The following is an 18,798-nucleotide window of genomic DNA, read 5'->3' on the forward strand; positions in this document are numbered from 1 at the left end:
AAAAAGGAAAAAGGTTTAGTTTAGATATAGGGATAGTCCTTAATAAAAATACCCAAATGTAATATTAAGGCTAGGATCCAATCACAATATATTATAACCTAGAATTGGGATGCCGTAATCCAAGTTATAACATATTTGAAAGGTAGGTGAATGACGATTCACCAATTTCCACCATGAAAACAAAATATAAATTATTAGGTTTTATTTGGCTTTAAGAAATTCCTAGATTCATTGAGATTCATTGAAATTTCAATGGCATGTTTCAATCTCGAGTGTGCCCTTCATGTTTTGTGACTGGTTTACCGAGGATCACAAAACAAGGTGTGAATTAACCATGCAAATTAATTGGTACCCTTAATGTTTTTCACTTAATCGTTGTGCCGGTAAACCACACGCGCTCCTTCCGACCTCATGAAAAACCTTAAGTCACCCTTTGCCTTCCTTGTTAAGTCCAAGTTAGTGTGCCGGTAAACCACACACGCTCCACCAACGACTTAAACAAGGTGCAAAGTGTAATTTCATGGATTAGCACCTTATTCACATTTTTCCAAAAGTAACTAAGATTGGGAATTTATAAAACATTTAGTTACTTTATAATAATCATTATACTTTTAATGAGAATTTATAAGTCCTTGTCTTACCCGTTCGGCTAACGGCCCTCCACCAGTCAAGCAAGCGGTGGGTGAGAGTGGACACCCATTAAGTTGCCATTTTATAGGCGACAACCTTATACCCACCTTATAGACTGGCTTCGTGAATGAGGCGTACTAGCAGTAAGACGACTTTGATCTTATACATATATATATATAATTATTAAATCATAATACTATAAGTATAACGGTTGAATTTTAACTTTTAAAATTCTAAGGGTTGGAACTAAAGTTTTAATCAAGACTTTACTTGTTTCAAAACTTGAGGGCAAGTTTTGTAAACTTTCAAAACTTTTCACTTCTTGTAACTTATGAGTTAAATAGAGTAATAAAAATGAAGACTCTTCATTTTTCTAACTCTTGTGTTCTTTTAATGGTTTTAATTCAAGTGTGACTCTTGGTTTTTCCATAACTTGAGGAAAAGTTATGGACTCCATTAAAACACATTATGATCAAGAATTAAACTACCAAGTAGGTTACAAGGAATTCCTATGATCATCTAAATTCATAAGATCAAGAACATGAATATCCATATCAAAGTTTCAAGACCATATGAACACATATAATCATGAAAAATTGATATTTGCCATTGTAAATGCATTAGAACAAACATTACTCCATCTAAAACAAGTTTTATAACACCAAAACAGTTTAGGGTAATGTTTCTAGTCCATTTCCAGCAGCAAAAGTCGAAAATCTACATTATGTGTCTCCTACTCGCCGAGTGCACGAAGCTACTCACCGAGTAGGATGAAGATACACATGAACTCGGTGAGTCCCCCCATGGACTCGACGAGTTCATCAGGCAGACAGCAAGTTTTTCGACTTGTTTCAACTTTTTAGCACAAATAACAGACAAACAAGCCGAGGCTCTGATACCACTGTTGGGTTTTGAGCATTCTAACACTTCCTAAGTGTACATGCAACCCTAATAACCTTGGATCTATGTTTGTCTAATTATCATGCAAAGTTGATTTCCAAGGCTATGATCCTATCTAGCATACATGGGGAACAATTTTAACTTAATTAATAGATAGAACTACATACCTTGTTGTTGTAAATGTTCCTTGAAACCGTGTGAGCCTAGCACCCCAAGTGTGACGCCTCAAATGCTTCACACAACACCAAATGATATGGAGTAAACTTGGAGAGAAAGTATAACACACTAAAATCGTCTATAGCCCTCTTGTTTCTTGTCCAACCGATTTTGGGAGAACACATGAGCTTTATATAGTGTTGACACATCTAGGGTTACATCATGTAAACACTAATGTGTCATGGCTCTTCATTTCCATGACCCATGGGTTTGTAACTCCCATGGAGCCTCCATGGAGCATCCAATGGGTTTAACCCAACTTGACTATCCATGGAGCCTCTTAGTCCACTATATAAGTTATGGATGATTTACATAATCAACCAATATATTTAATTAGTTATCTTTTTGATCACTTAATTAATTCAAAATTAATTCTTGACCAAACTAATTAAATAATATTATTAATATATTAGAGCTTATAATATATTAATAAACCATATGTGTTATTTCTATCATTTAGTCTATCTAATGACATGATGCCATGCAGCCCAAATGGACCTGTCGGGTCGGGTCAAGTACATACTAGAAATAGTTATGGACTTAGACACCTTATCCAACATATTGATGGTGCTTGCTCCATGCACATGACCGTTCAGAAGAACTTTTTGCGAGATCTCAAACTTTCACCAAATGTTGGCTATGTGACATATGGAAACAACTCAAACTCTCAGATCGAACGATATGGCATCCTTAAAAACAGCAAGTTATGTATTTCAAACGTGACATATGTAGCTGACATTAAGCATAATTTGATAAGTGTGACTCAAATCACTAATGCAAATCATCGAGTTGAATTTTGCAAGAAACACAGCTACATCATGTCCGAAGACCGGAAATAATGTTTAATCAAGTCAAATCACACCAAGAACATGTACCCTCTCGACAACAACATGATTATTGGCAAACCTCAGCTCTGCCTTCTCTCCAAAGTCGTTCCTGATGTTAGTTGGCCATGGCACCGAAGGCTTGCTCATCTGAATTTCAGGTACATGAATAATCTTAATTTTGTTGAAATGGTGTGAGGACTGCCACTCCTAAAGTTCGAAAATGATCATTTATGTGCTGTATCTGAGTGTGGAAAGTGGTCAAAGAAGGGTCATCCCATCAGCATTGAAAAATCAATCTCGGAGCCTTTAGAACTTCTACACATTGATCTATGTGGACCTTCAACAGTAGACAGTTTGCATCACAAAAAATACACTCTTGTGATTGTGGACGAGTTTACTAGGTTCACCTGGGTTTTCTTCTTAAGGATCAAGTCTGAAATGGCCTCGACACTCATCAGCTTTGTTAAAGGATTTGAAGTTCTCATCAAACTCCCAGTAAAAAGGATACGAAGTGAAAATGGTTCGGAATTTACAAATTCCCACCATTAACAACTTCCTCAGTGAGAAGGGTATCGACCATAATTTTTCTGCTCCATATACTGCTCAACAAAACGGTGTAATCAAATGACGTAACATAACACTTGTTGAAGCTGCTCGATCCATGCTCAAATTTGCAAATCCTTCGCTCTATCTTTGGACTGAAGCTGTTTCTACCACATGCTTTGCTTAGAATAGAAGTATCATCAATTGACGCCTCAAGAAAACACCGTATGAAGCCATGACAGTCGAAAGCCAAGTATCTTGTTTCTTCATTTCTTCGGATGTACATGCTTCATCAAGAATAATCGTGATCAGCTTACCAAGTTCCAACCCAAAGATGATGAAATCATCTTTCTTGGATATTGTACTAAAGGGGGAGCAACACAACCCCATTGTTGATATTGCTTCATCTGCTACACAATAACTTTCGAGATTACATATTTGGACTAAGGATCCTCCTCCAAACCAAGTTATTGGAGACCAAAATGCCGGTGTATAAACTCGTTCTGCAACAAGTGTTCAAAATGAATGTCATTTTTTGACATTTATCTCAATGGTTGAACCCAAATCTATCAAAGAGGCACTAGAACCGGCAAATTGGATTACAATCATGCAAGAGGAATTAGCAAAATTTGATAGAAATGAAGTTTGGTCTCTTGTCCCTCCTCCTCAGAATCATCCCATTATTGATAGTAGATGGGTGTTTAGGAAAAAAATGGATGGTTCAGGAGTCATTATTCGGAACAAAACAAGATTGGTAGCTAAAGGATTCTCACAGATTGAAGGACTTTACTACGATGAGACCTTTGCTCCGGTTGCCCGTCTTGAAGCTATCAAAATCTTTGTTGCTTATGTTGCTCACAAAGACTTTAAAGTTTACCAAATGGATGTTAAAAGTTATTTTCTAAATGGTGAACTTGATACCGAAGCGTATCTCCAACAGCCTCCCAGTTTTGTAAATCTCTCATATCCGAACTACTGCTATAAACTCTGGAAAGCAGTTTATGGCCTAAAACAAGCTCCTCACGCATGGTATGAGACCCTCACCAACTTTTTCAAGCGCTTAGGTTTTCAAAGAGGCATTCTTGATCCTACTCTGTTCCGAAGGTCAAATGGAAAACATATCATGCTTGTCCAAATTTTTGTTGACGACATCATTTTCGGATCCACCGATTCATCAATGGTTGCTGACTTTTCTAAGTTAATGGTCAATAGATTTCAAATGAGTATGAATAGTGAGTTGAGCTTCTTCCTAGGTCATCAAGTCAAACAGACTAACAGAGAAATTTTCATTCATCAAGAGAAGTACATTTCAAAATTCCTCAAAAAGTAATCAATAGACACTTGTTCCTCAGCCAAGGTACATATGGGTTTCGGACACAATATCTTTTCGGACCCTTCAGGTGTAACGGTTGATGAAATGAAGTACAAAGGAATGATAGGATCCCTACTATATATCATAACAAGTCATCCGGACATCATGTTTTCAACATGTTTGTGTGCCAGATTTAAATTCAATCCAAAGATGTCTCATCTATTGGCTGTTAAGAAAATATTCCGATACCTCAAAGGTACAAAGAATCTCGCAATCTGGTACCCAGCAAATGAGAGTTTTTTACTTCAAGCATATTCTGATACAAATTATGGTGTTCTTCAATTAGACAGGAAAAGCACATCTGGTGGCTGTCAATTTTTAGGAGGTCGATTGGTTAGCTGGTCATCTAAGAAACAGAACTGCATTGCACTATCAACAGCTGAAGCGGAATACATTATTGCTTCTAGTTGCACATCTCAAGTTCTTTGGTTGAAATCTCTTCTCCTGGATTATGGTTACCAGTTTCAACAAATCCCAAGCTATCTCACACAATCCAATTTAGCACTCTATGATGAAGCACATTGACATACAATACAATTTTATTAGAGATCATGTATTAAATAGTAACATCTAACTTATTTTGGTTCCATCTAATCATGACATTGCTGATGTCTTTAATAAGGCATTAGACGAAACCTAATTCAATGGTTTTCTGAACAAAATGGGTATGATGATGTATGATCATAAGCTCTTTCAAGAGGCTTGCACTCTCAGATGGAAACATCAGAAAGACAATTAGTTCCGCATTCAAAATTGTTTTTCATCTCGGAACTATTGCTTCTTGGAATAAATAGGATCATTTTATGTGTCTTTTTATCTAACCACCTCATGGAATTTTAAGTTTTACAACTCATCTTATCATTTAAATTCCATAGCCAATATAGTTACATTGGTACAATTCTCACCTTGGAACTTACTTCATAAAGTTATCCCAAAATTCAAATCCGGAATGGTAGTAAAAAGTTCACTCTGGGCGTTTTCAAAAGTTCACTCTGGACGTTTTAAAAAGTTCACTCCGAATGTTTTCAAAAGTTCACTCCCGACGTTTTCAAAGTTCATTCTGGATGTTTTCAAAAGTTCATCCCGAAAGTTTCATTTTTAAAAAAATTTCACTCCATAATTCTTTCAATCATCTCTCCGAAATTTTTTTTCATACTTTCATCTCGGATCATTTCAAAACTCATTCTGAAATCTCATATTCTTTAACTTCACTAACTTTTCGCTCTGGACTCTTGATATTTGTGACAACAGTGAAAATTCGAGTCAATTCTAGATTTGATAAACTTAGTTCTACGTGTAGGCACGACACATGCTATACTTAGTAACTAGAAACTAAGTTATTGATGGGTTTTGCGCATTCTAACACTTCCTAAGTGTACATGCAACCCTAATAACCTTGGATCTACGTTTGTCTAATTATCATGCAAAGTTGATTTCCAAGGCTATGATCCTATCTAGCATACATGGGGAACAATTTTCTTTGTATAAAAGATAGAACTTCATACCTTGTTGTTGTAAGTGTTCCTTGAAAACTTGTGAGCCTAGCACCTCAAGTGTGATACCTCAAATGCTTCACACAACACCAAATGCAAAGTATAAACTTCAGAGAATACATTAACACACTCAAAATCGGCCAAGCCAGCTTGTTTCTCTTGTGTATCACTAGTGTAGCCGTTTTTCGGGAGAGACATGGTCCTTATATAGTGTGTTGTATTAGGTAAAACCCTAATGTAACATGACTCTTCATTTCTCAATCCATGGGTTAACTCCATGGAGCATCCATGGAGCATCCTATGGGTGGAATCCAACTTGATAATCCATGGAGCCTTTTAGCCCACTATATAAGATATGGAAGATTTACATAATCTACCCATATATTTAATTAGTTATCCTTTTGATCACTTAATTAATTCTAAATTAATTCTTGATCAAAACTAATAAAATAATATTATTAATATATTAGAACTCATAATATATTAATAAACCATATGTGTTATTTATCTCATTTGGTTTATCCAATTGCATGGTGCCATGCAACCCAAATGGACCATGCCTGGTCGTGTCAAGTATTTACCAGAAATAGTTATGGACTTAGACACCTTATACAACAGTCTCCCACTTGGATAAGTTTACTAACTATAACTGCAATACTTCAGGAACCCATCGGCAATCGTAGCTCTTTCAATGTCTCTCGGAACTGAGAAGATGTTGATACGCCATTTAAGATATGTGATCATATAATCCTCTGTTCTAGATATCAGCCGGACAAATACATGGAACAATGTCTTACTTATTGTCCAGCAGTTTGTTTCTCGATTTCCGATTTGTTTGACTAAGAACATAATTGAACACATCAACATAGTTCTGACCGGGCCCGGTACATAGGTCAAAACAAAATCATCGAGGGGCCCAGATTTCAGCTTCTAATCCAAGAAGGAACAGATAAACTTTGACTCGTATGTTTGTTCTACCACTCATTGAATTACACACAAAAGCACGTTTTATAACATCGAGTTACCAATGCGTTTTCGTACAATCAATGCATAACCAACTCGTAAGTAAAAAATCATATCTCTAGGTTTGAAGACTTATATGATATTACCGTCTCACGATCACTCGAGATAAAATTCCATGAAGTGATTCCAGTGAGCGTTGGTTGATTCCAATACTCAGAACTTATGAGCACTCATGATTGTTGTAGCCATGTCCAACACCTTATACCTTCGCAACCAATCATGACAGTCTTGATTCATACCTACTTCCGACATATGACCGACTGTGGAGGTTCGAATAATATGATATACCAAACATAATTATTCTGGAAGTCAAAACATGCAAAAGAAATATAGTAAACGATTGACAAAAGATAGTAACACTTTACTCATAAATAAACAAAACATTTATTCATCGTCAAATGTCAATTACACTTTACAAATTTCATAATTTATCTAACTACTAAAACTTATATCATCCTTCAGCTCTATGCTCTGAGCATGGTGGAGATGCTTAACCCTACTCAGTCCCTTCGTGAGCGAATCTGTTGGGTTCTCATTCGATGATACCCTCTTTGCCACGGGCATTCCTTCTTCTATGCAATGTCTGATAAAATGATATTTTCTATCAATGTGTCTGGATCTCCCGTGATCCCTTGGTTCCTTGGCTAAGGCAACCGCACTTTCACTATCGCAGAAAATTTCCATGGGCTCCTTTATAGCTGGTACAACTCCAAGGTCTCCAATGAAGTTCTTCAGCCATATTGCCTCCTTTGCTGCCTCGCTCGCTGCTATATACTCTGATTCACAAGTGGAATCAGCCACTGTCTCCTTCTTGGAACTCTTCCATGTGATTGCTCCTCCGTTTAAGGTAAAGACCCAACCCGACTGAGAGCGTAAATTATCCCTATCAGTCTAGAAGCTAGCATCACTATACCCTACAACTCTCAAGTCATCACTCCCACCGAGGGTAAGGACCCAGTCCTTAGTCCTCCATAGGTACTTGAGGATATTCTTTACCGCAGTCTAGTGTGCCTTGCCAGGATTCCCCTGATACATCAGGTAGAGTACACGTCATATCATACATGATCGCGCCTACTGCTGAAGCATAAGGTACTTGACTCATTTCTGCTATCTCGGCCTCGGTACTTGGGCTTTGTGTCTTACTCAATCTGGCGTTACTCTGGATGGGTAACTCTCCTTTCTTGGAGTTCTGCATGATGAATCTCTTCAACACCTTGTCCAAGTATGTACTTTGACTAAGTCTAATTAGTCTTTTACTCCGGTTTCTCAAAATCCTTATCCCTAGAATATAGGCAGCTTCTCCTAGGTCCTTCATAGAGAAACACTTCCCAAGCCAGGACTTAACTTCCTATAGACTTGGGATGTCATTTCCTATGAGTAGTATGCCATCCACATACAATACCAAAAAACTAACTATACTCCCACTAGCCTTGAGAGACACACAAGATTCATCTTCACTCCTAGAAAAGCCAAATTCCTTGACCTTTTCATAAAAGCAAAGATTCCATCTGCGAGGTGCTTGCTTTAATTTATAAATGGATTTCTCAAGCTTACACACTCTATTAAGGTACTCGTTGCTAACAAAACCTTCTGGCTGACTCATGTAAACATCTTCAGTTAACTTTCCATTAAGGAAAGCGGTTTTGACATCCATTTGCCAAATTTCATAGTCATGAAATGCAACTACGGCTAACATAACCCTAATAGACTTAATCTTGGCTACTGGAGAAAATGTCTCATCATAATCCACTCCAGGAATTTGAGAGAAGCCCTTTGCAACCAGCCGAGCCTTATAAGTGTGTACATTACCATCCATGTCGGTCTTCTTCTTGAAGATCCATTTGCTCCTTACAGTCTTACGACCTGGTACATTCTTAACCAAGTTCCAAACTTGATTGTCATACATGGATTGTATCTCGCTATCCATAGCCTCTTTCCATTTCGCAGACTCGGGGCCTGCCATGGCTTCCGCGTAGCTGTTAGGTTTATCCAGACCTACTAGTGTCTCATCACTAATAAGTGTCTCACCTTCCGCAGTAATATGGAAACCATAGTAATGCTCAGGTGCATTCCTAACTCTCGCGGAACGCCTCAGAGGTACAGACTCGTCAATTGGCTCAACAGGAGTTTCCTCCTCAAGTTGAGGGCTAGGGTTTAAAGTTCCTTCACGGCTTGACTCTTGAAATTCTTCAAGGTCAATTTGCCTCCCACTGTCTCCTTGGCCTATAAATTCTCTCTCTCGAAAGACTCCTCTTCTTGCTACAAAGACCACATTATCACTAGGTGTGTAGAAGAGGTAACCAAAGGATCTTTGTGGGTAGCCAATGAAAATACACCTCTCGCTTCGGAGTTCTAGCTTATCATGACACTCGCGCCTCACGAAAACCTCGCAACCCCAAATCTTGATGTCGTCTAGTTTAGGTACTTTACGAGTCCACATCTCATGAGGAGTTTTGGTAACTTTCTTTGTAGGAACTAGATTAAGAATATGGGCGACAATCTCTAAGGCATACCCCCATAATGAAATTGGTAGCAAAGCTCGACTCATCATGGAATCAACCATATCCAACAAGGTTCAATTACGCCTCTCAGCCACACCATTCAACTGCGGTGTCCTGGGGGGTGTCAATTGTGAGACAATCCCACATTCCCTATGATAGTCGAGGAACTCTAAACTAAGATACTCACCACCTCGATCGGATCGAAGCATCTTAATGTTCCTGCCGAATTGATTCTCGACTTCCATTTTAAATTCCTTAAACCTTTCGAAAGTCTCTGACTTATGCTTGATTAAGTAGACATATCCATATCTACTGTAATCATCAGTAAAAGTCAAATAATAACGATTAGCATTCCTTGTGGCATGTTTGAATGGTCCACACACATCCATGTGTACAAGGTCCAACAAACCTTCACCCCTCTCACAAGAGCCTATGAAGGGTGACTTTTTTATTTTCCCAAGTAAGCATGATTCACAACTATCATCTGACTTTAGGTCAAATGACTCCAAGACTCCATCCTTTTGGAGTTGGCCTATGCGTTTCTTGCTTATATGTCCAAGACGACAATGCCATAATGATGCTTTATCGAAGTTGTTATTATTAACAGAATCAATACACAATACATTATTTCCTAAGTTATCAACCACATATATTGTTTCATACACGCCATCATAAGGTAATGCTTTAAAATAAAGAACATTATTAAAGAAAGCATTAATCGAACCAACTTCATTATCAAATGAAAAGGTGAAACCTTGTTTATACAATGCATGAAAGGAAATAATATTTCTTGCCATTTCTGGCGAATAACAACACTTATTCAAATCTAAACTAAACCCACTACTTAGCGATAGAGTATAAACTCCAATCTTGGTGACAGGTGAAGCTTTCCTGTTTCCCATGATCAAGTTTATTCTTCCTTGCTCCACATTCTCTCTTCTTCTTAGTCCCTGTAAATCAGAACAGATATGAATACGACAACCGGTATCAAGGATCCAAGAATTAGAATGGGGTGAGTTATTAGATAAGATAGTGTAAATACCTGCATGATTGGGTTTAACTTTCCCATCTTCACGTCTTGCTGGTACTTTGGGCAGTTCCGCTTCCAATGTGCCTTTTCATGACAATAGAAGTATTCAGCCTCTTTTGGGTCAGAAGAAGGAGTGATGAAACCTTTCTTGGTTCCACTTGAAGAAGATCCATCAAGGGTCCTAACCGTGGTACCCTTCGAAGAACTCTTTCTCGTCTTCCCTCGTCCTTTCCCGATTGCCATGACATGGGCGGAGTTGATAGGAGTAGGAGTAGTAACAACCACCTTACTCTTACGACCACTTTCCGCGGTCTTTAAGAGTCCTTGAAGTTTACTGAGAGTGACCTCTTCCTTGTTCATGTGGTATGTCATGCGGAATTGATCATAACATGAAGGTAAGAAGGGCAAAATGATATCTATTGCAAGCTCCTCGGGGAAGTTCACATTAAGCTTCAGCAAACTGTCCAAAAATCTTTGCATTTTCTGCATGTGGCCCGTGATGGGTTCTCCATCCTTCATGCGAGTTGTTATCATGGAGGAGATGATTTCATACCTCTCTTGTCGTCCACTTTGATGGTATCTTTCCATCAAATCTTGGTGCATCTCAAAAGGGTAGTAGTCCTCATAGGAATTTTGAAGATCGGCTGTCATAGTGGCCACCATGATGCATGCCACCTTGGTGGCATCCCTTTCGTGTGCCCTAAAGTCAGCGATCTCTTGAGGAGTAGCAACTGTCTCATCGATCTCCTTAAGCTCCTTATCGAGGACATATTCTTTGTCCTCGTGGCGGGTAATCATTCGAATGTTTCTAATCCACTCATTAAAGTTGGCTCCATCAAAAGTGACTTTCCCACACAAGTTCATAAGAGAAAAGGAGCCATTAGGATTAGAGCCAGAGCAGCAGTGTTTGCAGACATCTAAAGAGAAGAAAAGTTTAGTTTAGAGATAGAGATGGTCCTTAATAAAATACCCAAATGTAGTATTAAGGCTACGACCCAATCACAATATATTATACTTAGAAGAGGTATGTCGTAATCTAAGTAATAACATATTTGAAAGGTAGGTGAATGACAATTCACCAATTTCCACCAAAGTTGAAATATTAAAATATTTAATTTGGTTCTTATAAACTCCTAGATTCTTTTCAGATTCAATGAACTTTTCAAAGGCATGTTTCAATCTCGAGTGTGCCCTCCAAGTTTTGTGACTGGGATGCCGAGGATCACAAAACGAGGTGTGAAGTAACCATGCAAATTACTTGGTACCCTTAATAAATTACCCCTCAATCGATGTGCCGGTTAACCACACACGCTCCATCGATACTATGATAAATATTAAGTCACCCTTTACCTACCTTGTTAAGTCCAAGTTAGTGTGCCGGTTAACCACACACGCTCCACTAATGACTTAGACAAAGTGTAAAGTGTAATTTCATGGATTAGCACCTTATTCACATTTTTCCTAAAGTAACTAAGATTGGGAATTTAATAAAACATTTAGTTACTTTATAATATTCATCATACTTTTAATGAGAATTTATAAGTCCTTGTCTTACCCGTTCGGCTAACGACCCTCCACCGGTCAAGCAAGCGGTGGGTGAGAGTGGACACCCATTAAGATGCCATTTTATAGGCAACAACCTTATACCCACCTTATAGAACGGCTTCGTGAATGAGGCGTACTAGTGGTAAGACGACTTTAATCTTATACATACATATATATATATATATATATATATATATATATATATATATATATATATATATTATTAACTTATAATATTATAAGTATAAGGATTGAATTTTAACTTTTAAAATTCTAAGGGTTGGAACTAAAGTTTTTAATATGACTTTACTTGGTCCAAAACTTGAGGGCAAGTTTTGTATACTTTCAAAACTTTTCATTTCTTGTAACTTATGAATTAAATAGAGTAATAAAAATGAAGAATCTTCACTTTTCTAACTCTTGTGTTCTTTTAATGGTTTTAATTCAAGTGAGACTCTTGGTTTTCCATAACTTGAGGACAAGTTATGGACTCTATTAAAACACATTATGATCAAGAATTAAACTACGACATAGGTTACAAATAATTCCTATGATCATCTAAACATCATAAGATCAAGAACATGAATATGAACACTTTCATGAATAAAAAATTACACTTAAAAACTTGTAATTTTGATAACTTGTTGTTGTAAATGGATTAACATGAACATTACACCAACTAAAAATAGTTTTAAAACACCAAAACAGTTTAGGGTAATATTCCTAGTCCATTTCCAGCAACAAGAACCAAAATTCTGAAAACTGCAGCCTCTACTCGTCGAGTGCATGAATTGACTCGATGAGTAGCTTGCATTTGGTCATGGACTCGTCGAGTCCCCCCATGGACTCGGCGAGTTCATACGGGTAGAAAACAGAAAAATCGATTTTTCAAGCAGTTTGCACAAAAATCAAACAAGCAAGCCTAGTCTCGGATACCACTGATGGGTTTTGAGCATTCTAACACTACCTAAGTGTACATGCAACCCTAATAACCTTGGATCTATGTTTGTCTAATTATCATGCAAAGTTGATTTCCAAGGCTATGATCCTATGTTGCATACATGGGGAACAATTTTCTTTCTATAAAAGATAGAACTACATACCTTGTTGTTGTAAGTGTTCCTTGAAACCTTGTGAGCCTAGCACCTCATGTGTGATTCCTCAAATGCTTCACAAAACACCAAATGCAAAGTATAAACTTGAGAGAATACTTTAACACACTCAAAATCGGCCAATCCCTCTTGTTTCTCTTGTGTATCACTAGTGTAGCCGATTTTGGGGAGAGACATGGTCCTTATATAGTGTGTTGCATTAGGTAAAACCCTAATGTAACATGACTCTTCATTTCTCAATCCATGGGTTAACTCCATGGAGGTATCCATGGAGCATCCTATGGGTGGAACACAACTTGATAATCCATGGAGCCTTTTAGCCCACTATATAAGATATGGAAGATTTACATAATCTACCCATATATTTAACTAGTTATCCTTTTGATCACTTAATTAATTCTAAATTAATTCTTGATCAAAACTAATGAAATAATATTATTAATATATTAGGACTTATAATATATTAATAAACTATATGTGTTATTTCTCTCATTTAGTTTATCCAATTGCATGGTGGCATGCAACCCAAATGGACCATGCCAGGTCGGGTCAAGTATTTACCAGAAATAGTTATGGACTTAGACACCTTATCCAACAGTTATAACTTACTAGAAACTTGGAAACAATTAGAAACGATGGACAGTGTACTTAGACGTCACATTGATATGTGAATTCTACAACTACTTAACTGTAGTGACTATCCATATTTAGGTCGCTCTTTGAATCGAATACCTTTTCATGAATCATACACACACATCATGCACTTGACCTAGTGGTATAAATTAGGTCCGAGTCTCGTAGTAACTTAAGTTAAAGTTGAAAACTAGGGCTAGTATACTTCATTCCTTAATTTCGCTTGAATCTCGGAATCACCACATAGAATGCCAATAAACCGATAAAATAAGTTACAAATGTTACTTATAACTATAAAAGAGTTAAAATACCATAAGATAAATTGAAGTCTCAAAGATTCTATTGATTTTGATATCCAAATATTTGTTAAATCTCAAAACCCTAAAAGCCCTAAAACCTAAATTTTATAAACTTTAACATCAAGAATTCTATGAGAATAGATATGAAACTTATAATATTATCTTAAAATAATTAAATTCAACGAAATATAATCATGGAAAATAAAAATTGAAGTCATTAATATTTACCCTTAATTTATAGGTCAAAAATCAAGGTTTCATGAGCAAAAACTTGGTTAGGGTGTATATTCTATAAAAAATTCATATATTTATTAAAGAATTGAATTTTTTTATTAAAATGAAAAGCGAAGGAGGACATAATACCCTCGAAACCATTCACCATCTTCCCAATACACTTCCCCTCTTCCCAAAACATTTACACAAAACTAACACTCCATCTCTCTTATTCTCTCTCATTTTTTTTCAACACCTCCACTTCATTTTCTCTCTACTCTCTCTTCCTCTCTCCATCAACCACAATATTTGTCCCGAAAATGAAGCCAAAAATACAGCTTAAACTCTAAATCTTCAACATCTAGGGTTGCTCTTTAAGGTAATCACAAAAATCCTTCAATCTTCCTTCAAAATCTCAAGTTTTCTATGGATGGATTATGAATCATATGTTCATAACCACGATTTGTATGATGTTGGAGGTAGTATTTAACCCAAAAACCAACATGCACGTGACGATCTTCAAGCTTAGAGGCTTGATCATCAAAGTATGTTGTTAAAAAGCTTTCAAATGGGTTTATAAAGGATTTATTCCCAAATAAATATATAAAACATGTTTTCTGAGCAAATCCAATTTTTCCCTGTATTCCATGAACAAAATGAGATATTCTACAAATGTTCATAAAACAATTCATTTTTCTCGAATTATTATAATTATTGCAAGAAAATAGGGCAATAATTCATATAAAATACTTTCTGAGGTCTATAAATCATAGGTAAATTCTTGAATGACCCCTAAAGTGAATGATGAGATCTCAATGAGATTCATCGATTTTTGTTACTGATTGCTATGACTTTGAATTTCCTTTTTGTTTAATTCAATTAAATCATAAAACCACATTAAGGAATTTGAAAAGTCTATATAATAATTTTCGCAGCTTCTAACCTATGTGGAAGACTCAGACAAATATTTTCAGAATTTTTCATCGTGCATTCCTATTTTTCCCCGATTTTTGCATTTATAATGAACTAATAATGAGAAAAATATTTCTACTCGTCGAAAATTAATGAAAACTTACCAAAAGACCTTAAGATAAAGTAGAAAACAAAATAAAAATTGTGATGATTTTTATATTCAGTATACTATTTTTCTCCTATTTTCTTAAATTAAATACATTTAAATCCACAAAATCGGATTACATTATATAAAATCACCATTGGGATTTTTCATAGATTATTTACACTGTAAATAAAGTTTACAAAAGGTTTTGTAATTTATTTAACTGTTTAATAATTATTCTCCAATTAATGATTATTTAAGAGGATAAAACAAAGAAAAATAGAAGGACTATTTGAAAAATATATTTTCTATTTTTCACAGCTTTTAATTGTATAGTAACAGTGTTAAAAAAGGTTTGGGAAATTTTGGAAACAATTTTTGTATTTATTTCAATTTTTATTATAATAAATGAGCAAAAATCCTAAAATCAGGTTAAACAGCTTAGAAATCCATTTTTATATTTTTTCCAACTTCAGAACGTTTAATGACAGTAATGAAAAAAGTTTGGGAAATTTTGGAAACTGTTTTCTAATTATTTCAAATTTTATTAGAATAAATGCACAAAAATCATAAAATTGGGTTAGACATTTTAGAAATCCATTTTTATATTTTTCCCAGCTTAAGTATCTCTAATGTTAGTATCATAAAACGTTTGGGAATTTTTGTCATTTGGATGGTATTTTTAATGAATTTATATTTTTATGAAGGCTTAAAATTTTGGAAAAATACTTAATCATATCAAAAATTCAAAGGAAAAATTTGTGAAGACCTCTACTGTATATAGAATATAAATCAAAAGTTTGATGAATTTTGGAAACTGTTTGATAATATTTTTGTATTTTTACGAGTTTAAAACACCTTTAAATATATAGAAATACCCTCAATTAATATTACAAAAATATGGAAATTAATATCCAAAATTATCATAATCACATGATTAATAAAATTTCACAATTTCAAAAAAAAATATGTTTGTAAGATGACAATATTAAATTTTGACACATTATTGGCATAATTCTATTGTAGTAGTAAATATACTAGTATTAGATTTCAATTAGAGACTCATTAGAGTGTAACATCGTTGTAGGAAAATAATAATGGTATGAGTGGAGTGTAGTTCAAGGCACCGTTTACATCATCTCAATGCATATTGTGAGTATTCACGCACTCCCCCTATTTTCGTTTTGTATGTTTTGGGGTGGAAAAGCATGTCCGAAAAACTATTTACTGTTCGATGTATTTAAATTGATTTGTATCAAACTTGATTGCTATAATTTGCTATATCTCTCTATGTATGTCTATTCTACACGAAACATGAGAACTTATCGTCTTAAGTCCCATCCCTTACACTTTTCTCCAACCATTAACTCTTTGAGCCAATGTTCATTATGGATAGCGCTATTAGGAACTGACAACTCCTCACTCGCCTGATTGCTAGAGTGCATGATACCATATAATCTATCGAACGATAAGCATAGATCTTGATAGGGCATCAGTCATAGGCTTGGTTGGGAACTCATTGTTTGCTCATGCACATACAAACTTGTTATTTATTATGGCAATAAACTTCTTTATTAATTATAGCAATGAACTTTGTTTCTCATTACAACAACGAACTTTGGTTATGCAAACTTAATACTCATTTTTGCAATATATTTCTATTTATGGAAACTTTTATCAAAACTTTGATTTCGATTCATGAAACCAATATTTTTTTTTATCAGTGAGTACTCACCAACTATTTTTATAGTTGACACTCGTTTTACATGGTTTTTCAGGAATCATCGAGTAAGTGACACTTACGGACACTTCACTGTTAGGAGCATTCACATGTATTGTACTCCAATTTTCATTATAATTTCTTTTAAAAGTTGTTCAAACCCATTGTAAATTTGTATTGATTTTTAATACTATGGTTGGTGTTGTCTTTTAACTTTTGCAATGAAACATTGTATACTGCCATGCCTCGTGTTTCCGCTTTAGCGGGGTGTGACAATATTGAAACTTTGTTTTTCAAATATCACTCTGAACCATTTTCAACTCAAATGCTTCATTCCAGAATATGTATCAACAATCTTTCATGTTCAAAGATCACAAATTTTTCATCACGGACTCTTCATGTTCAAAACAAATCGTTTTCAAAACCTTCTGAAATCCTATGATTCTGAAATCCAATGATATGATGAAATCCAAAAGGTTTTGATGTGAAATGTTTTCTTTTTAACAGGTACTTTTTGTTGATATCGATCCTTTTATTCTCGAAATCAGCTCCATGATTACACTTCTCCAAAAGCAAACGTACCATCACTCAAATGACGGATTCCATTTTTCGCTTTTAGCCAATAAAAACTTTTGTCACCTCAGGTCTACTCACCCTAAATACAGAAAAACATTTAATGCAACCCGTATTCTTTTTTGGATACCATCATTACCTTGCAACCCGACCCGACTTTCTCTTGAACCTATATTAGCCCATTGAAATTCCGTTTACCAGTTACGCTCTCTGAAAACATTATTTTCATCTTTTCTCCGAACTGTTCTTTAAGAACTTAAGCTTTCTTTAACAATGGCGTCTTCTTATCCCACCAAAATCACTCAAACCTCTCCAAAGGCCATAAACCTGTCACGAAGAACAAAACGTCCAAGGGATCATCATCTTCCATGTCCACAAAACCATTTCTTAGAGATACTACTCAACTCTTCTCACTAGATCCAAACGATTATGATGAATCGATTCGAGTAATGGTCGAATTTATCTCCCATCATCTAATCTCTGTACCACTCATGAACATTCCCAATCCACCAATCCCTCTTCATCTTCTTCATACAACGTTTGAACGAATCAAGATAGATAACGATGTTCTTGAAACCAAAATCACTGGCGATAGAATTGTGCTCATTCATAAGTCAACATTCTTAAAAGCAATTGGGGTTCCAGAAAACCCAGAGAACGTTAAAGTTGAAGAACCAACGACTGAGGAGTTTCAATCCTTCCTCAACCACATTGGGTATAATGAAGAATACAAGGAAAAGAAGTTTAAGAAATCAATTGCATCTGGGTTGTGTATAGTTCTCATGCAGTTCATCGTTAGAGGTCTATCAGGAAAACATGGTGGAACGGACTCATTAAGCAAGGATTGGCAGTATATCACTTACAACATCTTTTCAGGGAAAACTAATGCGGTAGATTTCATTAAAGTAGTTTGGCAAGACCTTCGGAAGTTCGCCATGAACTGCAAACCACATGACATTTGAAGCCCTCGATTTTGGGCTCTTACGTTTCAACAACTCTACAAAGAACGCCAAGAGACCATTCCTGTCAACATCATTCTGGAAGAGGTATTTCTCACATTCGAAGCTATTAAATCTTATCGACTTCCAGACCAAAAGTCCTTCGGACCTGT

General features: G+C 35.8%; 1 protein-coding gene across 1 annotated transcript; it reads left to right on the forward strand.

Annotated features, from left to right (window-relative positions):
• The first annotated feature begins 4,638 nt into the window (after positions 1-4,638).
• On the forward strand, positions 4,639-5,013 carry LOC145099518 (secreted RxLR effector protein 161-like). Its single transcript, XM_079037086.1, has one exon. The coding sequence runs from the start codon at positions 4,639-4,641 to the stop codon at positions 5,011-5,013; it is 375 nt and encodes a 124-aa protein (XP_078893212.1).
• The last annotated feature ends 13,785 nt before the right edge of the window (positions 5,014-18,798 follow it).

The sequence above is a fragment of the Lactuca serriola genome, chromosome 4, assembly GCF_051521515.1.
Source record: "Lactuca serriola cultivar US96UC23 chromosome 4, Lser_US96UC23_V15, whole genome shotgun sequence".
NCBI lineage: Eukaryota > Viridiplantae > Streptophyta > Magnoliopsida > Asterales > Asteraceae > Lactuca > Lactuca serriola.